Raw genomic sequence first — 27299 nt, 5'->3', positions numbered from 1 at the left:
AGCTAGGGAAACATTGTGGTGAGCTGGCCCTGGTAGATTACTTATCCCCTTCTCACCACTTCACTAAATAAGTTCCACAATATAAGGCCTTTATGTGATCACTTAAAAGCTTCAACATAGCACCTCACCACTTACCTTCTTCCCAGCAGGTAGGAAAGATGGGAAATCAGGGAAAGCCAGGTGGGAAATCAGCTAGCTAAAGGAACATAGACATCAATTACCCCAATCTGGAGCAATTGGAGGCTTGGAAGGTGTGTGGGTGGGAAGAGTGGCCTCTGAAAGCTAGTCCCTCCTCCTTGTCTCCAACCTCCTTGACTCCACTTTTTCTGTGAACCCCTCCCTCCATCCCAAGAAATGATGACTTACCTCCTCACTGTTGGATTCTCCAAGGACTAGGCATCGATCAGCAGTTTTTAAGACTCAGATGTTGCTAACCTTGATTTTCTTTTGAACAGTTTCAGGTGACCCAAATGGCAATATTGAGGCCTACGAAATGCCGAGAAACACTCGTTTGTTATGAGCTGTTTGACATGCGGTTGGCTGATTTTTCACACTAGTGGCACGTTAGTCTCCAGCAAACATATCCACCCCAACATTTGTAAAGAAATGGGAAAATCACATCTGGGAACTCAAGAGTAGCTAGAGAGCATTGAGTAATTGTACCTTTGATGTTGCATCAGTTGCTGCCATGTTTACTTACAAATCAATCATTTGTGTCACAGGTAAACAGAATGGTTAAGAAAGCATTAAGCACACTCGCCTTCATTGCTCAGATCTTTGAGTATAGCAGTTGGGATGTCATATTGAGGTTGCACAGGACGTTGATGAGGCCTCCTCTGGTTTACTGTGTGCAGTCCTAGTCGCCCTGTTATATTTTTAAACTAGAGGCGGTTCAGAAATGATTTACCAGGATGCTGCTGGAAATGAAGGATTTGAGTTATAAAGATAGGCAGGGACTTTTTTGACTGGAGTGTTGGAGGTTGAGGGGTTACCTTCTAGAAGTTTCTAAAACCATGAAGGACATAGATAAGGTAAATAAGAAATGTCTTTTCCCTAGGGTGAGGGAGGTAAAATCTAGGGGCATATTTTCAAGGTGTGAGGAGAAAGATTTAAAAAAGAAATGAACCACAACTTTTTTATGCAGAGAGTGGTTGTTATGTAGAATGAACTACCAGAGGAAGTGGTGGATGCAGATACAGGTACAAAATTTAAGAGATATTTAGATAAGTACATAAATAGGAAAGTTTTGGAGGGACATGGGCCAAATGCAGGCAGGTGGGACTAGTTTGTTTTGAGAACATGGTTGGCACAGACTGGTTGGATCAAACAGTCTGTTTCCATGCCCCCCTATGACTCTATAACAACATCAACAGAAGTTCAAATTGCCTCACTATGACTGAGAATTCAGATCCAAGTGAATAGCAACCATTCAGTACCACAATATTATGTTAATATTACCACCACTAATATCTCCTTAATTCATAATCAAAGGCACCCTCAAAGTTTCCAATAATTATAGTATTATAATACATCATACAAATTTAATTTTATACTCACTTACCCATATATTTTGAGTTTGGACATGATGGTTCTGTTTTGAAGTCGAAAGGTATCAGAACATCATATGTTTCAAGCCTGAAAAATGTAATTTGCATTTTCACAGCAAGATTTTAACAATGCTTACTGAAGTATAAACACATTCTGAAATATGAAGGAGAGCATGGTCCAACTGAAGATTAAAGATATTATCTTGTGTAATATCATACATTCATTGCTATTATGTCTCCTCTATTATTTTTAACAGTAAGGAAGAAAAGATTAAAATATGCTTTCTATATTCTGCTTTTCAGATTTACAATGACATATTTTCAGGCTCTACAGTCACTACGGCAGAGTCTTTACAGCTTTAGTTGTTGCTCATTTAAATTTACCAACCAGTTTGATTCACTTTAATATTCCAAATAAGATCTTTGCAGTGTTTTGTATAATTGCAGTAATGTATCTTCACTTGTATATTCTTATGATAAAATTCAGCATTTGTGGTCACATGCTTGCATCTGTGAATTAGCTTTTAATGATTTGTATGTCAAGATACTAAAAGTTCCTTTCTTCATCTCTCCTATCCTTCAATGTTTCCACCTTTAGAATTTTCTCTTATCTTACACACAAAATCTGCAACTTTAGAACAGAACAGAGGTTGTCAATAACTCTGCCCAGGAAACACATAGCTAATTGAATTGCTGAGCTTTCTTCCCCTAGCTCTGTATCTTGCTCTGTTTCAAACATGTATCTAATTTCCCTTTATTGATTTTATTTGATTTTACAAACTGCAACTACAATAATTTCACATTTTTGGTTAATCTACACTATTTTTCCAATCTTCTGCACTTTATTCACTGTAACTTCTAGTTTAATAAACAGTTTGAGAATTTTCTCTGGCACTCCTGGGGTCCTCAGAAAGCTCCAACCTGTTCTCGAGGCTCTCCTCAGCCAGTGTCTCCCATTGTACTAGGCCTGATCTGTAATTTACCTCCGTGTGGGAGCTGGATGAATTTCCATCCTCCCAGACCTGGTGAGCTGCTGCAGGGCATTCATTTGGTACGCTTGGTTCACAGGAGGCAGGATAATGAGATCCACATCTCCTAAGAGCTCACATCTCACATTGCTGCAAGCAGACAGGCAGAAAGGTCAGTCCGTTGGCAACACACCAATTTTGAGCACTGCTTGAAAGTTGCTTCACTGCCATAGATTCACAACCTTTATCTGTTGTTAATGAATGTTACTAATTTAACAGGGCTGTTGACAACACAACAAAATTTACTGACAACTCAAATCACAACTGTACAAATCTGCTGTAGGAACTGGAAGAATCATACCTATGAAAAACTGGATTCATCTTCTCACAGACATTTGCATGTACAGATATGATTAATGATAGACTTTAAGAAACAAGGTGCCGAGAGACGAGGATTCCAAAGGGACAGTATAGAAGGAAAGTTTGGATGTACTGTCTCCAATTTCTGATTTTTAACTTGTGTCCTCTTCCTTTGGCTGGAATTTTATAGAAAGTAACACAGCAAGAACGCTCACTCTCCCTTAAAGAAGAAGCTGCCTAGAGCAATGAGTTCTAGCAAAACTTTGACTTCCTTCGCGCCCAATTGATTGCAACTTAATTTGGTGAGGATTCCCAATATCAGGCTGCAGTGCTATCATCACTTTCTCCAAGTAGACTATCACAATAAAGAATTATCAGGGACGGTAAACCAGGAAAGCAAGAGCACTTAGAATCAAATCATGCCTTAAAAGTTTACAGAAAACAAAATATCTACTGGATGTTAAAGTAGAAACTGAAGTATCTATTTAAATTATTTCAAACATCTTTTTAAAAAATCTTGCAATTGGAAAAATAGAAACATGGACTAAGTGCATTCTGCCCACCATGTCTGAGCCAACACTAATTATAATAGGAAGATCTGACAAATGCCATAAATATACATTACCTTTTAAGGGCCAGGTCAACTGTGTACAAGTAGCTATGATGCAAGTTGTGGTTAAAAGCCCAATTAAACTTCCTTGAACAAGTCTTAAGTTTTTTTATAAACAAGGTTTCTATGTGATTGGAGAAAGCTCTAACACAGGGACGGTCTCCACAACACAGCCTGTGATGCTGTCATAAGTGAAAGACTGCAACTTCAATATTTCTACATTAATCTGTGCTGTTCAAGCTTCTGAGGTTGTGGGTGAATTCGGAAGGGTAATATAAGAATTTGCTGTCAAGCGTTCTGCAAATTACAGTAACTGGCACTAAATCATTAGTAAATAATGCCTCTTGTTTGATGATGTTTTTATTTAGAATCTTTGATATTCAGAAAACAGGTTAGGCTTATAATAAACAGTTGGTTTAAATGTCAGACGTTGTGTATCCAGTTTAAATTACCTGCCAGGTGTCACTTTTAACAGTTTGACTCTTAGTAATAAATGCCTAAGGGTCTATTATAAGAAATTACCCTCCCATCAGGGAGGCTTGCCCACATGGAGTAATAAGAGGAAAATTGATGGATAGAAAACTGTGGGGAATACATATAATATGCACTCCCAGAATAAAGGGCTCCTCATCAATATTATGGATTGGAAAATAAGTCCTTGATGACAAACATAGTAACCTTCATGAGTTATATGCTCCATTATTTTAATAAATTTGAGACACTGTCAAATTGCTGCTCATGCAATCATCCTCATTAACAAAGGATCTTACAGATAAATATGAAAAATAAATGTCTGGAGTATACACAGCAAACTTGCGAAACCTTTAGCTTTATTCTACGTAAGGAGTATGTGCTCAAAAAAGGTTGAGGTCTGTCTTACACAGGCAGATATTCCAATTAGCACTAATAGGAACAATACGTGATCTGTAACTCATTCTAGTTTAGGACTTATCGATTTACATTGTTCATTGCACCTATTACAATAATTACTTTGAATGGAGAGTGGTATTTTTACAACAACAACTTGATAAAATAAAGATACTATATGACGATAGGTGATTTGATGTTGGAGGGAAAAGACGTTCAGTTGTGTGTAAGAACACTTAACAAAAATGACCAAAGAGAAACAATACTATGTGGAAATTGAGTGTAGAATGTACTGCTGTTTGTTCCCAATGAGTGTCACGAGTAAGTACCGCTAGATACAGCAAATGTTACAGCTGATTTCCCTCTTCTCTGTTTTTTCCATTGTTACCTAAAATAATAATGCTATTATTATTATAATTTCTACAATCAGAAAGGCTTCACTGCCTCTGTGCCTCAGACTGTCTGCAGGTCCACTTGTGTGGATAATTATGTCTAGTATAGAGGCTTATGACAGGTATCATATTCCTCCTTCAGGGCTAGAATTTTGGTAAGTGTTAAGTGAATCGAAACAAGAAGACAATTATAATTTAGACAGATATAATTTCAGAATTTTCTGATGACAGATATGTTGAAATTCTAACTGGAGAGCTCTGTCTTTCCTTTCTCAAAGCATGTAGCTGAAACTAGGCACACAATTCCACACATGGAAACATAGAAAATAAGAACAGGAATGGGCCATTCAGCCCTTTGAGTTTGCAGCAACAATCAATATGATCATCACTAATCCATCCAACTCAGCACCCTATCCCACATCTGTCACATGCCCATGGACCCTTTTAGACCTAAGAGCTATTTCTATTCCCTTCTTGAAAATATTCAATATTTTGACCTCAAGCACTTTACTTGGCAGACAATTCCACAGGTTTACTAATCTCTGGGTGAAGAAATTTCTGGTAGTCCTAAATTGCCTACCCCATATTGTTAGACTCTGACCATCGGTTCTGGACTCCCTGGTCATCAGAAACATCTTTCTTGTATTTACCCTGTCTGGTCCTGTTAGAATTTAATCGATCTCAATGAGATCTTCCCTCACTCTTCTACACTCCAGTGAGGATAATCATAACCACTTACTTCTCTCTTTAAACAAGCATAGGTTTATTACCATTCAGGCCTTTTGGATACAATGAGATTTATCAAGGTACTTCATAGTTATCAGAAACCACTTTGTATGAAGTTGTTGGGTCCAATAAGCTCTCCGTCTTAATGATTATTTCATTTTTGAGATTAGAAAAATATTTGACCAGGAAAATAAAACCCTAGTCAAGAAAAATTGTCTTCACAACATCGTTGATGCTTGTGTCATAAGACCCCAAACTCGAAATATATCAATGGAACACTTCCACCCACTGGGGGTCTGATCCATACAGTGCACTGTAACTGTAAGAGCACTAGACTGATTGTACCATGTGTATCACAGTGGGCAGAGAGGCAAACCATAATTTTGAGCATGATTTGAGGCACGGTCTGCCATTTTGGACCTCGCAGGTCCTGATCATATCTGAGTTTCATCACTCCTAATTGAACATGTGATGAAATGAATGAGGGTACCCCACTAGCTCTCTTTAAGAGATCACTATACAAATGTCAGGTGATGTTTCATTTCTTTTGCTTCAAAAGAGTGAGTGGAAGCACTGCATTCTTGGAAGAGTTAAAAGAAGCTTTTGGATTTACAAGGAAGTAGTGCTGGACTCTGACAAGTTTCTGAAAGTAATGAGAAAGACTGCTTGCTGTATTGAGAACTATGGTTTCCAAATTTTGGCTTGCAGCATAATGACAGAAATATAACAGAGGCAGCAGGGTTGGGGGAGGCTGTATACAGAGGGAACAGGACAGAGGCCCTCAAGAATGTTTAACCCACAAAGCATCTTCACTTGCACCTAATTTGTGTTTCATCAAGAGGCACTAAGTCACGTCCTATAACCAGATCTGCAGCCACACAGCAGGTTGAAGATGAGGCTATCAGTAGCTGTGGGGATAACCACAGCTTTCAATTTCTATGCCGTTTAAAGCAGGTGACATTTTCAGTTTCGCATCTTTGCATCAATGGTGCTGGATGACCCAGAAGAGGAAACATTACTGGTTTCCTTCTCAGTAGAGAGAAGCAGGAGGTGTGGGCAAGTAACATTGCAGGATGAGCAAACTTCCCACGTGTGCAGGGAGCCATCAGTTGTCACCATGTTATGCGTTTCACATAGCAACAGGAAGTTGTACTGCAACCTCAAGGACCATCATTCCTAGCTTATGCATTTGGTAGCAAATATGCCGAGGAGATCCTGTCCATGCATCTTAGAATAGTCATGATGTAGTCATCCCTGGTCAGACTGCTATTTTTTTTAAACTGGAGGCCTGTGACCAGTGGAGTGCCACAAGGATTGGTGCTGGGTCCACTGCTTTTCATCATTTATATAAATGATTGGATGTGAACATAGGAGGTATAGTTAGTAAGTTTGCAGATGACACCAAAATTGGATGTGGTGGAGTGCAAAGAAGGTAACCTCAGAGTACAAGGGGATCTTGATCAGATGGGCCAATCTGTTGAGGAGGGGCAGATGGAGTTTAATTTTGATAAATGCGAGGTGCTGCATTTTGGAAAAGCAAATCAGAGCAGGACTTATACACTTAATGGTAAGGTCCTGGGAAGTGTTGCTGAACAGAGACACTTTGAAGTGCAGATAGTTCCTTGAAAGTAGAGTTGCAGGAAGATAGGATAGTGAAGAAGGCACTTGGTATGCTTTCCTTTATTGGCTAGAGTATTGAGTACAGGAGTTGGGAGGTCATGTTGCGGCTGCACAGGACATTGGTTAGGCAACTTTTGGAATATTGGAAGAATGTTGTGAAACTTGTAAGGGTTCAGAAAAGATTTACAAGGATCTTGCCAAGAACGTTTGACCTATGGGGAGAGGCTGAATAGGCTGGAGTTGTTTTCCCTGGAGCGTCGGAGAGTGACCTTACAGAGGTTTGTAAAATCATGAGGGTCATGGATAAGGTAAATAGACAAAGTCTTTTCCCTGGGGTGGGGGAATCCAAAACTAGAAGGTATAGGTTTAGGGTGAGAGGGGAAAGATATAAAAGGGATTCCAAGGAATAACGTTTTCATGCAGGGAGTGATGTGTGTATGGAATGAGTTGCCAGAAGTGGTAGAGGCTGGTACAATCACAACATTTAAAAGGCATCTGGATATATCTGGATATATGAATAGGAAGGGTTTAGAGGGATATGGGCCAAATGCTGGCAAATGGGATTGATTAATTTTAAATATCTGGTTGGCATGGATGAGTGGACCGAAGGGTCTGTTTCCATGCTCTACCGGTCGGTGGCTCTATGATTCTAGGCCAATCTAAAGTGGTTCTGAGTCTTGATGACTAGGCTTCAGATTGTACAACGTCATCACCGCATCAGCAGAGAGAGCTGCCTGGTTAAGAGGCATCAGGGGCACTGGTAGACTAGCAATGACTACTGGCATCCTGAGGAAGGGGGACAACAAGTCCATACACCAAACAACTACTTATGTGGCTCTGGGGGTGCCTCAGAAATCCTTGTACCCTACAAGCATTTTGGAACACTGGTATCCACAGCTATCATAATTGGCAGAGTCTGTTTGGTGGCAAGAAAGGCTTGCACAACAATAAACATGGATCTCATTGTCCCAGTGTGAGTTTCCACTGAGACATTGGTGGCTCCTGCCAGAGCTGCAATGGAATTGGAGATGTTAGCTGCAAGATGCCACATCACTGATGGGTCCAAGTGCTCTCAGGGAGTTGGTTACCACTTCCAAGTTGGCAAGGTGAACTCTCAGCTTTACCTGATGTCTGCGCCACTTTGATGCTTGACTTCTCTATACTACTTACCAATGACAGAATGATGTGAAGCAATCCTGTCAATGCACTAAACATCACAGTGTTCATCTTCATCAGCTTTTTCCTGTACACTTCCCACTAACATCCTCATGTGATTCAACAGTAGCAGAAAACATCTGTAAACGTCCTCCAATGGGTTGGGACCAGCGCCGATCAACCGCTTTTTACTTGCTCCATCCCACTCCTGCCTAGTGACTTACCATGTGCAGATTCTAAGCAAGTCTTTAAAAAATACATAATAATACTTTCTGAGATGGTAGCTGCAAATGTGAAGACAAATAAAATTTCTGCTACATCAGAGGCTTAGGGTAGAATCTTTCCAGCTTCTGAACAATATGGGCCATTGCAAGAAATTTGGGGAAAATCAGGTGAGATGTTCAGTAAGGAGCCTTCATCAAAAACAGGAAGTCCCATTTTCCAAGCAAGTGTTGAATGGTCACTAGAAAGCAGCAAGATACCTGCTTGCAAGTATTATCATGGATTAGCATTTCATCATTTACTTAATCTCCCACCCACCACAGAGAAACTAGTCATGAAAGTCAGAACAATTACCTGGTGACTCAAAGATTTCCTTGGTGGTTGACAATAAGGAAAGTGTCAAGTTACAGGAAGATATACAGGAAGATCAGTAGCAGATGGAATTTGACTCTGATAAATGTGAGGTGATGTACCTTGGGAGAAGGACCAAAACCAGGGAGTATTCAATGAATAGCAAGACACAAGGAAACTTGGAGGAACAAAGAAATCTTGGGGTGCTTGTCTACAGATCCTTGAAGGTGACAGGGCATGTTAACATGTTAATTAAGAAGACATATGGGATGCATGTCTTTATCAGCTGTGGCATAGATTGTAAGAGCGAGAGGTCATGTTGGAGTTACACTGAACTTTGGTTTGGCCAGAGCTGGAGTATCATGTACAGTTCTGGTTACCACATGATGGTAAGGATGTGATTATACTGGAGGAGATCTAAAGAAGATTGACCAGGATGCTATCTGGGATGGAGCATTTCAGCTATGAATACAGAGAGGCTGGATAAGCTTGGGAGATCCTGATAGTGGCAGATAAAATTGTGAGGGACATGGAAAGTGTGAATAGAAAGCAGCTGTTTCCCTTAGTTGAAGGGTGAAAAATAAGGGAGAATAACTTTAAAGTGAAAAGCAAGTGGTTTAGAAAGGATTTGAGGAAATATCCTTTCACCCAGAGGATGATGGGAGTTTGGAATACATTGTCTGGGAAGGTAATTGTGGTGCAAAACCACGCAACCTTTAAAAAGTACTTGATAAGCACTTGGAAGTGTCATAACATTCAAGGCTATGGACCCAGTGCAGGATAATGGGACTAGTGTAAGTAGTAGCATACTTCTGGTGATACAAACTTGATGGACCAAAAATCCTCTTTCCTACTCTGTGATTCTATGACTCTAGGTAGATATTTGCTCCTGTGGACCTCCATCTTGGACATTTGGTGCCAACTGCGCCCCCCTGTCACATCCCGGGATCTTGGCTTCCAACATACAGCAGTCTCACTGTATGCCCATGATACTCTCTAATCCACTCACAGGATGGGTTTGCACTTCAATGCTGCAAGGACACTTTGTATGCACTAATAGGCACCGTGGATTGGTCTGGGCTACATATCAGGACTGATAGCTTACTCTCTTACAACTCACTCACTTTGTGCAGTGGTCAGTGCTCACAGTATTCCTGCATTGCCTTTTGTAACTTTGACCCCTCAGCCAAGCCTGAAGGGATCACAGTGTTTCTATCTTGCCTATGGCATTAACACAAAGCTAGACAACCTTCCATGCTTGTCACCAGTCAAGGGGGTAAACAAGTTGTATGACACAGTGTTAAGTCAATCTCACACCTGAACTGTGTTCTGGCTGTATCCTATGAAATGTATTGCTTTTGCTTCAAGCAAAATCCTACTTCCCAAAGTCTGAGGGGAGGATTTCTTAGTCAGGTCAGGGGCAGCATCCTTCAAGAAGGGATTACTGCACAGTAAGTCAACAGCAACCTCTATCAGTCAGAGACTTGGGAATGGCCCATACCCCCACAGTCTGGGAGTGGGCCATGGCCAGGCTTGTGGGTCCAATTGCTGGAAGACAGTCGGCGGCATCGGCTCAGCCCGAGCCCACGGCACCGAAAATTCCATTGACATGTACACACAGACGCAGCAAGAAGTTTGTCTGGGGCACTGGGAAACATGATCTCGGGACTGCAGCAATGCAGTTGGGATCTTGCAGCCTCAGGGATGTGAATGTCTGGCTGCCATGGACAACCATTTCCAAAGGTCCAGCAGTCTGGGCTCCCTGCATTCCATCACTGTAGCCATTGGGGCTCATCACCAAGGCAATGGGTTTCGAAGGATCTTTGGGCTCCCTCCAGGCGTCCCTTCCTCAGAAGGAGACTGGGAGGTCTCCTCTCAGGACCTTCCAGAGGTGGCCAGATCATCCATCTCTCCCCATCCACCCACCCTCAGCTTTCCTCTGGGCAGGACACACTCAGCATATCTGGGACCTGCAGACACAAATATCCTTGGGGTTTGCCAACCAAAGGCCAACTGTCTCCACTGCAGGCAGGCTCTCTTCACTCCAGCAGTGGAACTTCAGATTGTAAAGGGATGCAGTGGGAGGGTAAGAAGTATGAAGATCTTGTAAGGGCACATAGGTAGCATGTCACTGTAACCACTTTCTCACTTGACAGCATTATTACTAAACTACTAATCCAGAAGCTCAGGTAATAGTCTGGGGACATGGTTTCAAATCCCTCCATGGCAGATGGTGGAATTTGAATTAAATAAATAGTACCAAGAATTATTGTTGATGTTGATTTGACTTATTGTCACATGTACCTAAGTGCAGTGAAAAGCTTTATTTATGAGCAGTACAGGCAGATGATAGTAAGCAAGGACATACAGATCATAGGGTAAAAATAAAAGCTCGGGCAGAGTTAGGCATGCAGGTTACACTGCACAGGAGGTGCACTAGGCAAGGTCAACGTTAACAAGATTAGCATTATTTGAAGTTAGAGAGTCCATTCAGCAGTCTGATAACAGCAGGAAGAAACTGTACCTGAACCTGCTGGTGCATGTGTTCAATCTTCTGTATCTTCAGCCTGATAGAATAGGTTATAGGAGAGCATTACTGGGATGGGATGAGTCTTTAATGATGTTGGCAGCCTTTCAGTGGCAAAGACTCATGTAAATAAAGTCCGTGGATGGAAGGTTGGCTTCTGTGATGGTCTGGGCTGTGCACAACACCTTCTATAGTTTCCTATGGTACATGGCAGAGCAGTTGCTATACCAGACCGTTATGCACCCGGATAGTATGCTTTCTATGGTACATCTGTAAAGGTTGGTAGGGGTCCTAATGGACATGCCAAATTTCCTGATCTACCTAAGGAAGAAGAGGTATTGTTGTGCCTTCTTGATCATCACATATATGTGGGAAGTCCAGGACAGTTTATAGGTTGTCATCACTCTTAGGAACTTGATGCTCTCCACCCTCTTAACTTCAGTTCCATTGATGTAGACGCAGGCATGTTCTCCACCTTTCTTTCTGATGTTAGTGATCGGTTTTATAGTTTTGCTGACATTGACAGAGAGGTCTGAAGATGACCATGAAACCATTGACGATTATCAGAAAAGCCTATCTGGTTCTTTAATGTCCTTTAGGGAAGGATATCTGCCATCCATACCTGGTCTGGCCTACATGTGCCTCCATGCCCAAGGCAATGGGGTTGACTCTTAACTGCGCTCTGGACCAATAGGGATGGTCAATAAATGCTAGCATAGCCAGAGATGCCCACATCCTGTGAATGAATAAAAACTCACTCTTCCCTATCAATTGTGTGATTAAATGTCTGTCGAGTCACAACTACAACATTGAAGATACAGAGGCTAGCCATCCTCAGTGTTGAGAGGTTTTACAGTCTAAGGGGTGAAGGAACAATTCCTGTGCTATGGTTGGCTATGGACCGTGGAAAGTGATTGTTACCTTGGAAACTCAAGACAATCTTTGTGGGTCACAATAAATTGTTTGTGCATCACAGCCATTTGTGGATTGATTCCTGATGTTACAAGAGTGCTTGGAGCAAGAACTTGGACTGCATGCAGGAGGGCAATGCCTATGTTCACTGATTCATCTGTGTGCCAGCATTTCTTCCTGACCAGATGCAGAGATGGGGCAGTGAAGTGCTCCCCATGAGGTACTCCTGACTCTAATCTAGCTAATACTCCCACTGAGGAGTCAGTATCTGAGCTGGTGGAGGGGGTGCAGCAGGTTGCCTTTTCAATGCTTCCTCTGGGACTCTGTGCTCTCACCTTCAGAGATGGCGGGTGGGTTGTCTTGCAGGGCTAGACCTTTGGTGGTAAAATCCATGCTATTGAGAATGAGATGGAGAATCTGACTGTGAAGGATGTGTCCTGAAGGTTGATGGGTGAGTAAAATGTTGTGATGTATTGAATGATGTGAGAGGTTAAGAGATGCAGTGGGTAGAAAGTGTTCCATTTGAAGTCACTGAACTGACACTGTTGCAAATTCCTCATGACCAGTTTTTGCAAATTGGCTTTCTTGGCCAATGGCTCCTGCTCCATTTATGTTGAATGCCTCCGGGTTCCTGCCTCTTCCTTTCTATTTACATCATTTGAGGTCATTTCTATTGGAGAACTCAGGGTCCTTTCTCTATTCTGTTGCTCCACAGTCATTTCTTTACCCTCTCCCAAAGCTTTCCTGGGACGATTGCAACAGCTGCTGTAACCTGCATGCATCTTCCCCTTAACATGGACAGGCTACCTTCAAGAAGTGTGGGTTAGAAGTAGGTTGTATTAGTCCTGGAGGCACCCTGGTTTGTACCAAGTCAGTACCCATGTACTGGGTTTCTGGCTACAATCATATCAATGATAAGACATCGCAAAGTCTGCTTACCTCAATGGAAACAGGCTCAGGATAATGGATGACACCATGTATTGAGTCTAATTAAACATTTTGACTCTTTTTATTTTCGGCTCTAACAATTCTGTTTGTAAAATAAAAGCACTGTACAACTGATCACTGACTTAGTTACAATCACTTGCTCGTTGGTGGCTGGATACTGATTTGGCAGGTCAAGCTACAAAGTTCCAGAATGTTACTAGGATAACGCACTGAGGGTAGCATAGAGCGTATTCAGATGGCAGGACTTCAAAGTTTTGTCAGTAAGAGTGGATTGACAATGCCATCACTGACTGAGCTTGTTAGGTTTTTGATGAACAAAGTGGATAGACTGCATTTACCTCATGTGGTGAGAGAGAAAAAGCTCAAGGGAAACTTGAGCTCTATGAGACTTTGTCGTTCCCACCCTGGCTGTCGCAGGTTCGTTTGTCCATGTTAGAATTCATAAGAATGACGGCAGACACTCCTCATGACACAAAGTCCAGTTTTTACATTGAAGATATTGTTGTGGAGCACTACCCCTATGCCAAGTGCAGCAGACTATGAAGATGTATAGCAACTGAAAACTGCGTCATGTTCTTCATGGCCTGCAGCCCATTATTAATGAGGATGAGCACCTCGCCAAGACCTTCCCCACACCTCCACTGCTCACTTTTAAACAAAAAATCTCAAACAGATCATTGTTCGTAGCAAACCGCCCGGCTTTTAGGACAACTCCATACAACCCTGCAAGACGTGTCAGAGTGTGGACATGGATTATCACCATTACGCATGAGGACACCTCCCACCATGTACATGGCAGGTACTCATGGACTCAACCAACGTTGTCTATCTCATACGCTGCAGGCAAGGATGCCCCAAGGCATGGTACATTGGTGAAACCGAACAGAGGCTATGGACGAATGGGCACCACACAACAATCAACAGACAGTAGTGTTCCCTCCCAGTTGGAGAACCCTTCAGCGGTCCAGGACATTCGACCTCGGACCTTCGGTTGACCATCCTCCAAGGCGGACTTCGGGACAGGCAGCAGCGTTCAGTACCCATAAGGAGGGCCTCATCCGGGACCTTGGGTTCATGTCAAACTACAGGTGACCACCATTGCACTATACACACACACACACAGACACTCTTACACACACACACACACACCCACACACACTCCTAAATTGACACACACATACACATATACATATATATGATTGTGGTGCGAATTTGTACTTGCAGAGTTACTTTGTACTTTGCTTAAAAACTGCATGAATCAATGTAAGACTCTGTTAACTCATTTTTTAGATTAGAATCAGTTCAACACAATGGCACAGACAACAGCATACAGGGGGCTAACACCTTCAACACATTATCTGGGCTGACACCAATTAGAATCATAGAGTCAGAGTCTGTACAACATGGAAACAGATCCTTCAGTCCAACCCGTCCATGCTGACCAGATATCTCAACCCAATCTAGTCCCACCTGCCAGCACCTGGCCCATATCTCTCCAAATCCTTCCTATTCATATACTCATCCAAATACCTTTTAAATGTTGCAATTGTACTAGCCTCCACCACTTCCTCTGGCAGCTCATTCCATACACGTACCACCCTCTGTTTGAAAAAGTTGTCCCTTAGATCTCTTTTATATCTTTCCCCTCTCACCCTAAACCTATGCCCTCTGAAGGAGACCAGAACTGCATGCAATATTCCAACAGTGGCCTAACCAATGTCCTGTACAGCTGCAACATGACCTCCCAACTCCTGTACTCAATACTCTGACCAATAAAAGAAAGCATACCAGACGCCTTCTTCACTATCCTATCTACCTGCTACTCCACTTTCAAGGAGCTATGAACCTGCACTCCAAGGTCTCTTTGCTCAGCAACACTCTCTAGAACCATACCATTAAGTGTATAAGTCCTGCTAAGATTTGCTTTCCCAAAATGCAGTACCTCGCATTTATCTGAATTAAATTGTTAACGTTAACCTGAAAATGTAACTTTTAAAAAAAGTTTTGTGATTTACATATGAAAGAAGTGAAACTAACATGGTCAGTCTAACAGATGAGAGACTTAACAAACAGTCAAGGTATTTTTCAATGTATAATTTCAGTTACATCACATTGTAAACTTTTGCTATAAATTCTATGCCTGATGAAGGAGCAGCTCTCTGAAAGCTTGTGCTTCCAATTAAACTGTTGGACTATAACCTGGTGTTGTGTGATTTTTAACTGAAAACTCAGTATCCAAGAAGCTATGGGTTGTCAGCTGTAACAGAACTGTCAATGGCTACATTCACACACTCATTACCTAGCATATCCTTCACTCTGCCATCAGCAACAAGCCAAATTACCAGCCTTAGTTCAAAGAGGATAATGGTAGACTTTGCCAGAGTTGCATCAAACATGTCTGAAAGTAAATGTTAGCCTGGCAAAGTTACAATCCAGGGCTAAGTGTATACTAAGTAGCAGAAGTAGTATGTCTGATGTCACAACTAATAGATCAGATATATCTCAGATATATCTCAGCCACATCCACACATTTTGTCAGTAATAACCTGCTCACAATGTTTTTTTGGATTCAGATGGTAGCAGGTGGATTTGGACCTTATTAGGGCATTGGATCTAAACCCAAGAGCTGAATTTCAGAAATGTTGTGTCCCAAATGTGGCATTACAGAGCCCCAGTAAAATCAATATCAGTGGTAAAATTGTCTACTGACTGGATTCATATCTAACTTAAAGGGTAATGATTGCAATTTGTGGAGGCAAATCTACTCAACCTCTAGACATTCCTGGAGAGCTCATTCAACTGCAGAGCGCTTCAGGGAACATCTCCGGAACGCCTGCACCAATCAACCCCACCGCCCCATCGCCCAACATTTCAACTCCCCCTCCCACCCTGCCGAGGACATGCAGGTCCTGGGCCTCCTCCACCACCGCTCCCTCACCACCCGACGCCTGGAAGAAAAACGCCTCATCTTCCGCCTTGGAACACTTCAACCCCAGGGCATCAATGTAGACTTCACCAGTTTCCTCATTCCCCCTCCCCCCACCTTACCCCAGTTCTAACCTTCCAGCTCATCACTGTCCTCATGACCTGTCCTACCTGCCAATCTCCCTTCCCACCTATCTGCTCCACCCTCCCCTGCGTTCCCCCCCCCCCCCCAACCTCCCCCATTTATCTCTCCAACCTGGAGGCTCCCTGCCTCTATTCCTGAGGAAGGGCTTTTGCCTGAAATGTCAATTTTCCTGCTCTTTGGATGCTGCCTGACGTGCTGTGCTTTTCCAGCACCACTCTAATCTAAACTATGTCTCAATTAAGTCACCTCTCAACCTTCTCCTCTCTAACGAAACCAGCCTCATGTCCCTCAGCCTTTCCTCGTAAGACCTTCCCTCCATACCAGGCAACATCCTAGTAAATTTCCTCTGAGCCTTTTCCAAAGCTTGCACATCCTTCCTCGAATGCAGTGACCAGACTGTACGCAATACTCCAAGTGCGGCCACACCAGAGTTTTGTACAAATGCAGCATGACCTCACGGCTCCGAGCATCAATCTCACTTCTAATAAAAGCTAACACACCACATGCCTACTTAACAACCCTATCAACTGGGTGGCAAATTTCAGAGATCTATGCACATGGATGCAGAGATTTCTCTGCTTAGCTACACTACCAACAATCTTACCATTAACCCAGTACTCTTTATTCCTGTTGTTCCTTCCAAAGAGAATCACCTCACACTTTTCTACATTAAACTCATTTTGCCACCTTTCAGCCCAGTTCTGCAGCGTATCTATGTCCATCTGCAACCTACAATATCCTTCTGCACTATACACAACTCTGCCGACCTTAGTGTCCATCCAAAAATTTACCAATCCATCCTTCTATGCCCTCATCCAGGTCATTTATAAAATTGACAAACAGCAGTGACCCCAAAACAGATACTAGTAACTGAACTCCAGAATGAACATTTCCCACCAACCACCAGCCTCTGTCTTCTTTCAGCTAGCCAATTTCTGATCCAAACCACTAAATCATCCTCAATCCCATGCATCCGTATTTTGTGCAATAACCTTATCAAACCTTACTGAAATCTATATACACCACATCAACCGCTTTACCCTCATTCACCTGTTTGGACATCTTCTTAAAGAACTCAGTAAGGTTTGTGAGACATGACCCACCCTTCACAAAACTATGTTGGCTATCCCTAATCAACTTATTCCTCTCTAGATGATTATAAATCCTATCTCTTATAACACTTTCCAACACTTTACCCACAACCGAAGTAAGGCTTACTGGTCTATAATTACCAGGGTTATCTCTACTCCCCTTCTTGAACAAGCGAACAACATTTGCTACCTCCAGTCTTCTGGCACTATTCCTGTAGACAATGACTGACATAAATTTTCAAAGCCAAAGGCTTGGCAATCTTCTCCCTAGCTTCCCAGAGAATCCTAGGAAAAGTCCCATCCGGTCCAGGGGACTTATCTGTTTTTACACCTTCTACAATTGCTAACACTTCCTCCTTGTGAATATCAATCCTATCTAGTCTGGTAGCCTGTATCTCGGATTTCTCCTTGATAACATTGTGTTTTTCTAGTGTGAACACTGAAGAAGAAAATTTCCCCTATTTCCTCTGACTCCACGCACAACTTCCCACTACCAACCTTAGGAGAAAGTGAGGACTGGAGATCAGAGTTGAGAGTGTGTTGCTGGAAAAGCACAGCAGGTCAGCATTCGAGGAGCAGGAGAATCGACGTTTCGGGCAAAAGCCCTTCATCAGGAATAAGGCTGTGAGCTGAGGGGGTGGTGAGATAAATGAGAGTGGGGTGGGGCTGGGGGAAAGGTAGCTGAGGCTGCGCTGGGTAGATAGAGGTGGGGATAATGGTGATAGGTTGGAGAGGAGGGTGGAGCAGATAAGTGGGAAGGAAGATGGACAGGCAGGACAAATCATGAGGGCGGTGCCGAGTTGGAAGGGTTGAAACTGGGACAAGGTGGGGGGGGGGGAGGAGAAATGAGGAAACTGCTGAATTCCACATTGATGCCAGGGAGTTGGAGGGTCCCGAAGCAGAAGATGAGGCGTTCTTTCTCCAGTCGTCGGGTGGTTAGGGAGTGGCGATAGAGGAGGCACAGTATCTGCATGTCCTTGGCAGAGTGGGGGGGGGAATTGAAGTGTTCAGCCATGGGGCGGTGGGGTTGGTTGGTGCGGGTGTCCCGGAGATGTTCCCTGAAGCGGTCTGCAGTAGGCGTCTTGTCTTGTCTCTCCAATGTAGTGGAGACCGCATCAGGAGCAACGGATACAGTAAATGGCATGTGTGGAAGTGTAGGTAAAACTCTGATGGATATGGAAGGCTCCTTTGGGTCTTGGATGGTGTTGAGTGGGGAGGTGTGGGTGCAGGTTTTGCAAATCCTTCGTTGGCAGAGGAAGGTGCTGGGAGGGGTGGGTAGGTGGTGGGGGTGTGGACCTGACAAGAATCGCAGAGGGAATGATCTTTACCGAAAGCTGAAAGGAATAGGGAGAAAAATATATCTCTGGTGGTGGGGTCTATTTGTTCTTCCACTTACAACATCATCCTCTGCCATTTTTGCCACCCACAACATCATCCTCCACCATTTCCGCCACCTACAAATGGACCCTACCATCAGAGATGCAAAACCTGCGCCCACACCTCCCCCTCACCACCGTCCAAGGCCCCAAAGAGCCTTCCCCCACTGCCACTCCTGAGCCACCGACGCCTGGAGGAAGAACGCCTAATCTTAGTCTAGTCATTATTTTATTCCTGATATACCTACAAAAAGCATTAGGGTTTTCCTTGATCCTACCCACCAAAATCTTCTTATGTCCCCTCCTGGCTCTTCTTAACTCTTCCTTTCAGTCTTTCCTGGCTAATGTATAACTCTCAAGCACTCTGACAGCGCCTTCACACCTCAATCTAACATAATTTTGAGATGCTGGTGTTGGATTGGGGTGTACAATGTTAAAAATCACACAACACCAGGTTATCACCCAATAGGTTTATTTGGAAGCACTAGCTTTCAGAGCGCTACTCCTTCATCAGGTGGTTGTGGAGTATAAGATCATAAGACACAGAAAAGTTTGATGTAACTGTGTGATGTAACTGAAATTATATATTAAAAAAGACCTGGATTGTTTGTTAAGTCTCTCATCTTTTAGAATGAACAGTTCTTTCATATCTAAATCCTAGAACGTTTCTGAAGTTGCACTCGCAAATGAACTTTAACAATTGGTGTCATGTCGGCCCAGATAACGCATTAAAGGTGTGAGGTGCCCTGTGTGAGACTGTCTGTGCTATAATGTTCAGACTGATTCTTATCTAAAAAATTGTATTTACAGAATCTTTCATGGATTCATGCACTTTTTGAGCAAAATAAAATGTAATTCTGCAAGTACAAATTCACTCCACAAACATGTGTGTGTGTGTGTAGTGGTGTTATCTGTAGTGTGACATGAACCCAAGATCCTAGCTGAAGCCATCCCTAGGGGTACCTGTGCACAAACACTTCTCCAGATACACGCTCCTACAGACCGATACACTCACTCAGACCCTCTCTCATATGCTCACACATACACTCACACCCACACACGCGCCCCCTCACAGATTTATACCCCTTTACACTCACACACATACACACTCTCTCACAGACACTCATAACCACCGCTCCCCACCCACTCCCCCCCGCCACACACACACACACACACACACACATATATAGGTTTGTGGTGTGAATTTGTACGTGTAGTATTATGTTTTATTTTGCTCAAAAACTGCATACATGTAAGATTCTGTAAATACATGCTTTAGATAAGAGTCAGTCTGAACATTGTCGCACAGTCTCACTCAGGGCACCTCACCCCTTAAATGCATTACCTGGACCGACATGACACCAATAGTTAAAGTTCACTTGAGAGTGTAAATTTTAAAATGTTCTGTGATTCACATATGAAAGAACTGAAACCAACATGGTCATTCTAAAAGATGAGAGACTTAACAAACAATCCAGGTCTTTTTCAACATACAATTTCAGTTACATCAAGCTGTAAACGTTTGCTATAAATTCTGCGTCTTATGATCTTATCTCCACAACCACCTGATGAAGGAGCGGTGCTCAGAAAGCTAGTGCTTCCAAATAAACCTTTTGGACTATCATCTGGTGTTGTGTGATTTTTAACTTTGTACATCCTAATATAAACCTTCTTCTTCCTCTTGACAAGAGATTCAACTTCCTCAGTAAACCATGTCTCTCACTTGACAACTTCCCCCCTGGCTGACAGGCACATACTTATCAAGGAGTCTCAGTAGCTGTTCTTTGAATAAGCTCCACATTTCAATTGTGTCCATCCCCGACAGTTTCCTTCCCCATCCTCTGCATCCGAAATCTTGCCTAATCACATCGTAATTGCCTTTCCCCCAGCTGTAACTGTTGCCCTGCGGTATATACCTATCCCTTTCCATCGCTAAAGTAAACATAACTGAATTATGGTCACTATCAAAGTGCTTACCTACCTCCAAATGTAACACTTGGCCGGGTTCATTTCCTAGTACCAAATCTAATGTGGCCTCACCTCTTGTTGGCCTGTTTATATACTGTGTCCTCCACACATTGGACAAAAACTGACTCATCTAAAGTACTGAACTGTAGTATTCCCAGTCAACATTTGGAGAGTTAAAGTCCCACATAACAACTACCCTGTCACTCTTGCTCCTACCGAGGATCACCTTTGCTATGCTATCCTCTACATCTCTGGAACTATTCGGAGGCCTATAGAAAACTCCCATCAGGGTAACCTCTCCTTTCCTGTTTCTAACCTCAGCCCATATTACTTCAGTAGATGAGTCCTCAAACATCCTTTCTGCAACCGTAATACTGTCCTTGACTAACAGTGCCACACACCCCTCCTCCCACTTTTACCATTTTCTCTGTTCATACTGAAACATCTAAATCCTGGAACCTGCAACAACCATTCCTGTCCCAACTCTGTCCATGTCTCTGAAATGGCCACAACATCGAAATCCCAGGTACCAACCCATGCTACAAGTCCATCCACCTTATTCCGGATGTTCCTGGCGTTGAAGTAGACACACTTCAAAATAATTTCTTGTCTGCTGGTGCCCTCTTGCGACCTTGAAACCTTATTTCGGACCTCACAACTCTCAACCTCCTGTATACTCGAACGACAATTTGGTTCCCACCCCCCTGCTGAATTAGTTTAAACTCATCCGAACAGCATTGCTCTGTCAATAATCTTTTTGCCCATCTTAATGTCAGACCTTGGGCTATTTGCTGATGACGCTGATGTTTACCACCACTTTACAATTCCTCAAATAATAAGATAGTTCATGACATTCTATACAATGAACAGCAACAAACCTGAATTCACCATCGAGCGGAAACCCAACTGGACCAGCCATGCAAAGGCTAGGTCAGACATGGATTTTCTGTGGAAAAGAAGTTTAAATCCTGATCTTCAAATTCTAGCAGTGTGAAGGAATGACTGGATTCATGCAGCTCTCAAAATATTCAGGGAACAGGATACTATCCAGGACAAAGGAGTACTCTTCCTCTTTCTCTCTTTCTCTTTCTTTCTTCGTGTTTTTCTCTTTTTTTCTCTTTGAGTTTCTTTTCTTCTTTCCTCTCCCTGCCTCAGTGCAGACCTCAGTGCAGGTATCCTTCCAGCACAACGTGGCAGCCTCCCAGCGTGACGTGGGAGTCTTTTGGTGTCCCGTGGCACTCTAAGGGCAGCTGCGGTGGTCTCCCGGCCTGGAGTGGGAGTCTTTCAGCAGCCCATGACGGTATTGTGACGGCTGATGGCAGTCTCTTGGCCAGGTGTCCACGGGCCGGTGGTGAGAATGGGACCCAGTGCATACCTGGGCGATCAAAGACTGCAAGCAAATCCTACACAAGCATGTTCTGGAGGTAGCAGGAGGAGACCAGAGGCAGCAGCTTTAGCGGCAATGGCATTGTGGCCTGTCGCAGGAAGTATGAACCGTGAGGGAGGTCCCCCATATCTCCAGAGGTGGTGAGAACGGGTAGCTGTAGTGGATGACATTGGGGCCCCAGTAAACACTCATCAAAGACTATTGGACTTTTAACTTAATTCTTTCATTTTTCTAATTTATATTAAGAAGGACTTTAATGTCAACTATTACCTTATTTCTTGATTTTCTATTTATTCTCTGAAAGTCTGTAATGCTTAACTTTTTAACTTTGTTTTTATACTACTTTGTACCTGAGTTTTTTGCACCTAAGTACCTTTGTACCTGTGTGGGGTGCTGTGTGTGGTGACATTAGGCACTTTTGTACCTCAGTATTGTCGTACATGTGACAATAAACCCGCATTAATCAGGACCAAGGTTGGGAGGATGGGTGCATCAGGGCCCAATAACTGGGGTCTGTATTTGGGTCTGGGGCTGGCCCACTATGCTCAGATCGAAGGTGAGGCCACAATGCTCAGGATAGAATGGGGTATATCTCTGTGCTCGAATTGGGGTCAGAGTTGCAGTTCTCAGGCTAAGAGCTGGAGCACACTCTGGGCTATGATTTCTGTCTATGCCCCTGACATTAACAATCTTTACCTACTCTCATGGCATAGCAAGCCTGCAGTGCATATTATCATCAGGATTTCATCAAAGCTCACAGCTTCCAAAACCACAACCTCTACCACCTAAAAGAAGAAAGGTAGCAGGTACATTGAGAAACTGTCAGATCCAAGTTGCTCTCAAAGTCACATACACCAGTCTAACAAGAATGTGTATCATTCTATCCACATTACTGTTCAATCAAAATCCTGGAATTTCCTGCCACACAGCACTACATGCACTGTTTTGGTTCAAGGACAAAGGTCTCAGTTTTCAAATTCGTAGCTCTTTATTCTGTATTGCCATGTATCACATTGAACTGAACCAACAGATTGAGTTTGTTCCTGGATTTTGAAGACAGTTGCTCTTAAACGTTATGAGAAGTGACGTAAACAAGACATTTAGAGTTTCTTTATTGCCTCTTCTAACTAAAGCTATGTTACTGCTAAAGTGAGGGAAACATAGATTGAATCCATTTCCCAGCATTCAGGTAATAAATGTGTGCACCCATTTCGTGTGCAATTGGATTATCCAGGTGATGTTTTACCCAATGATGTAGAAACCACTAAAATAATAAACCTGCGACAGGAAGTGCCAATGAGGCAGCCTTAGATTTGAACTGATTACTCATTTTGTTGTTCCTCATCACAATATGTCTAGACACCTTTCTCTCCTTTCCAGGAACGCTGTTGCCATGGTGAAATGCAATAGAATTGTTTATTGTGGTGTTATACAGAAGAGTGTGCAATAATGCAACGGTTGATTGATACAATAACAAAACTGCTTTTGCCATCACAATTACCTTTGTTGTAGTCTCAGAAAATAGTAAAAATGTGAATAACATATCACAAAATTTCACTCTAGAGCAAACACAACATCTATTGCACTGTAAGTCCTCCCTGGCATCTTACACAATGGAAGCTGTGCTAAGTTTCAAATGTAGAGATGTGCTGTTAAACTATTAGCATTAATTTTTAAGAAAAAGCTCAAGAGAAAATGAAGCACCTACAGCAATGTAAACAAGTTTGCCTAGTAAATGATATGTGTGAGTCCTGAGTATTACCTTTATAAACAGTAAAATAATCTATGATGAAAATCTGATTATCCTGAAGTACGTTTTAGAAACCTTGAAAGGAGTGTAATAGTTGCTCTATATGTGAAATGCCAACATGTTGGCAGCTTCCATATTAATGTCAATGAGAAGCTTGCACCTCCAGTTCCTGAACTGTAACCATCCAGCAGTTGGTGGGCACCCAAATGTAAACCTGCCAGAGTTCTACTGACAATCAATGTGCATCAGCTGAATATTCTTGAAGATCACATTGACACTGGTACTGCATCTATTGCAGCTAGATTCAAACCAGCAGCAAGCATTATAATATCAAAAAGCATTTTTTTTCAAGTGCTGATCTAACGTATTCCTGAGCTCTAATTTTATTTGACTGTTGGCTATGGCATGCCAATTTAAAGGCAACCATGTAGACTCTTACTCCCTTAGTAACCATGATCTATGGTGCTTCTGCTAGTCCCTGGGACCTAGGTGAGCAATCCTCGCAGAGTGTTGAGTGACTGACAGATTGTGACACTGCTGTGAGACCTTCAACAAGTGGTGCTCATAGTCATGATGGCAGGTAACAAACTGAGCTTACATCACCTCAGGCAGTGTTTCCACTGCAGCATTCAGATATTGGGTACCTTCCATTTGTGCTGTCATGAAAGCTCATACATCAACCATTAGATGCAGAGTAATGAATGTCACCACTTCCACACTGCATTGGAGAGACTTCAAGCTCTGCACAAAGTCATGAGTGCCATTTTTATCAAACTCTTTAATGCTCCTTACAAAGACCACAAACTTTCTGGTATCCCTGACAATTCGTCAAGCAATTTTGTGTGAATACTCAGTCTTTTCTTCTGTACTCTGCCTTATCAAAACTCAGCACTCTGCAACAGACATTATTTGAAATCTTATCTTTCATTGAGTTAGCATGTATGCTACCCTTGCCCTTGATTGCAAGCTACTAATGCACAGTTTCTCATCACATGTAGGTTCTTCTAAACTACCCTTGAAATGCATAATATCAGTATTTGTCTCGATATATGAAAAGGTGTGAATGAATGACAGTTTTTTTTCATTATTTTCTTCCTTTGCCACATAGCAATTCTGAAATATCTGAAAAGGCAAAAGTATGAGTTCGGCTCTGGGGAGTATGCACCATTTGCTTTTCCTGTTTCTCCTTCACAGGAGTCCGACCCTTGTAAATCAGAAGAGATTATGGGATGAGAGGGAAGAGGAATGAGAGATTGAGGAATTGTTATGAGTGCACTATTACCTTACATGCTTTCAACCATATCACTGGTCACAGACTCAGACATGGTCACGTCAGTAATAGTGAACAGCATTTCCTCTATTGGGATGATGACTTGCAATTGTTCCATGCCATCCTTTCCCACCAGTTTGCAGCATTGAGTCATGTCCTCAGGCATTGACCACAATAGATCTCTGATCTTACGTCTTTGCAACATGTTGCACCCCCTAGTCCCATGAGATGAAGCATCTCATCCCTTCTATTCTATTTCTGCACCAAGGCTTAGACACTCTTAGACACTCTTCACCATTCCCTTGCATTACCTTCTTTAGCCAGGATTTGGAGATGCCGGTGTTGGACTGGGGTGTACAAAGTTAAAAATCACACAACATCAGGTTATAGTCCTACAGGTTTAATTGGAAGCACTAGCTGATGAAGGAGCAGCGCTCCAAAAGCTAATGCTTCCAAATAAACCTTTTGGACTACAACCTGGTGTTGTGTGATTTTTAACTTCTTTAGCCAGTGTGCACTTCCATTTAAGAAGTGTGGGTTTTCTAGGTGCTACTAGCCTCATATGAATTTTGGGCCCCCTCCCGGAGTGTGCAGTCATGCAACAGAACATTTAGTGCATGTTATATGAGATTCCCTACAGTGTGGAAACAGGGGCCCAACCAGTCCACACTGACCCTCTGAAGAGTAACCCACCAAGACCCATTTCCCTCTGAGTAATGCACCTAACACCATAGGCAATTTAACATGGCCAATTCACCTGACCTGCACATCTTTAGAATGTGGTAGGAAACCGGAGCACCCAGAAGAAACCCAGGGAGAATGTGCAAACTCCACACAGACAGTTGCCCAAGGCCAGAATCGAACCTGGGACCCTGGTGCTGTGAGGCAACAGTGCTAACCACTGAGCAACCGTGCTGGTAATTAGCAGGCAGCATGAAGTTAGCAGGTGCAAATATACCTCACATTGTGATCCCTGAACCCATTTTCAGATATTATCCTGTATTTTTTCCATTGTCCCCTACTGAAAGTAATTGCATTATGCTTCTCTTAGATTCATTGATAGGAATGATTTTAGAGAATTTTAAATACATTTGTTAAGTATTACCGCAGCAATATGAGTTTATATTTGTATGTAACATGAGTGAGATGAAATCAAGCCAAGGTAAAGACATCAATGCAATTGTTTTCTACCGGGGTTGCTGATTAGTCTCAATGCATGTTAAGTGAAGGGGAAAGGAAGTTAGCACAGGATGACTCTTGTGGCAAAATAACCTTTCTGATTCTCTACGTCAAACTCAGATATCTAAAATGGCTGCTGGATGAAGTATCAGGAAGCAGGGATATCATTAATGGAGAATAGAGAACAAACAAATTCATCAAGTCACCAGAGTTTTAACATTAATGTCCAAGTTTTCCTATATTTCCTATCAGGAATTCTCACCTGAAAACTCCAAAGAATATGCTGCCAATAATATAATATGCAGCATAGAAAGTCATCAAACATATCAGTAATTGCAGGAGAACTGTCTGCCAAAAAAACACAAAATGAGAACTGTTAGATGCAACAAAACTATTTATAAATCTGATTAATTTTAATATAAACTCTAACTCACATATAAGACATGCAATGCAGAGCAAACCAGTTGAATGTTGTAGCTTCACTTATCAGGCTAATAACAGTAAAGCTGAGACAGCCTTGGCACAATCTTTATCCTAATAGTAAAACCCAGATTATTCAATACAAATGAAAAATGATACGCATTTGATACCTTTGTATCTGTGACCTTGAATTTCAGTGCCATGTAAACATTTAGGCCTACATATTACTTCAAACAAAGCTCTCTTCAAAGGTGGTAGACAAGGTCAATAGCATCCAATTCCCTTTCTTTTTCAGTGCATTTTTAAAGGTAATCATTTTGGAGTGACAGGATTATGTGATCAAGGAAAGCTGTGTGAACTGTCTGTCAAATTCAATAAGGCAATCACATGGGAGTGATTCGTAATCCTATATTAGTGCACTGTATCTATTGTCAAAAGTAAGACTCATCACAATTCACACTAAAGTATATTACTGCACTTTTTTCCAAAAATCATATTTAATTAAGGAAGTCCTGTAATAACATTAACCTGACTCCTAAAGTGAAGTAGTTGCTTGTATCTCAAATTCCAAGCAATACTCTAC

The 27299-nt window shown here is 42.4% G+C and overlaps 1 protein-coding gene across 3 annotated transcripts in view; it reads right to left on the bottom strand.

Annotated features, from left to right (window-relative positions):
* The window catches only part of tmem244 (transmembrane protein 244), a 94778-nt gene extending 67735 nt beyond the window's left edge, over positions 1 to 27043 (bottom strand). For all 3 annotated transcript variants that reach the window (XR_006311287.1, XM_043687480.1, XM_043687481.1), the window contains exons 1-3: positions 26887 to 27043; positions 26559 to 26644; positions 1562 to 1635 (exon numbers count right to left, since the gene is read on the bottom strand). Coding sequence is in view for 2 of the 3 variants with exons in the window: in XM_043687480.1 (XP_043543415.1) it covers positions 1562 to 1635; positions 26559 to 26644; positions 26887 to 26919 (193 nt within the window). In the remaining variant the exon portion in view is untranslated. The remainder of the gene's footprint in view (positions 1 to 1561; positions 1636 to 26558; positions 26645 to 26886) is intronic.
* Between the last annotated feature and the right edge of the window lie 256 nt (positions 27044 to 27299).

This window comes from Chiloscyllium plagiosum, chromosome 3 (assembly GCF_004010195.1).
Source record: "Chiloscyllium plagiosum isolate BGI_BamShark_2017 chromosome 3, ASM401019v2, whole genome shotgun sequence".
In the NCBI taxonomy this organism is placed as follows: domain Eukaryota; kingdom Metazoa; phylum Chordata; class Chondrichthyes; order Orectolobiformes; family Hemiscylliidae; genus Chiloscyllium; species Chiloscyllium plagiosum.
This window is presented reverse-complemented; position numbering and strand designations above follow the sequence as displayed.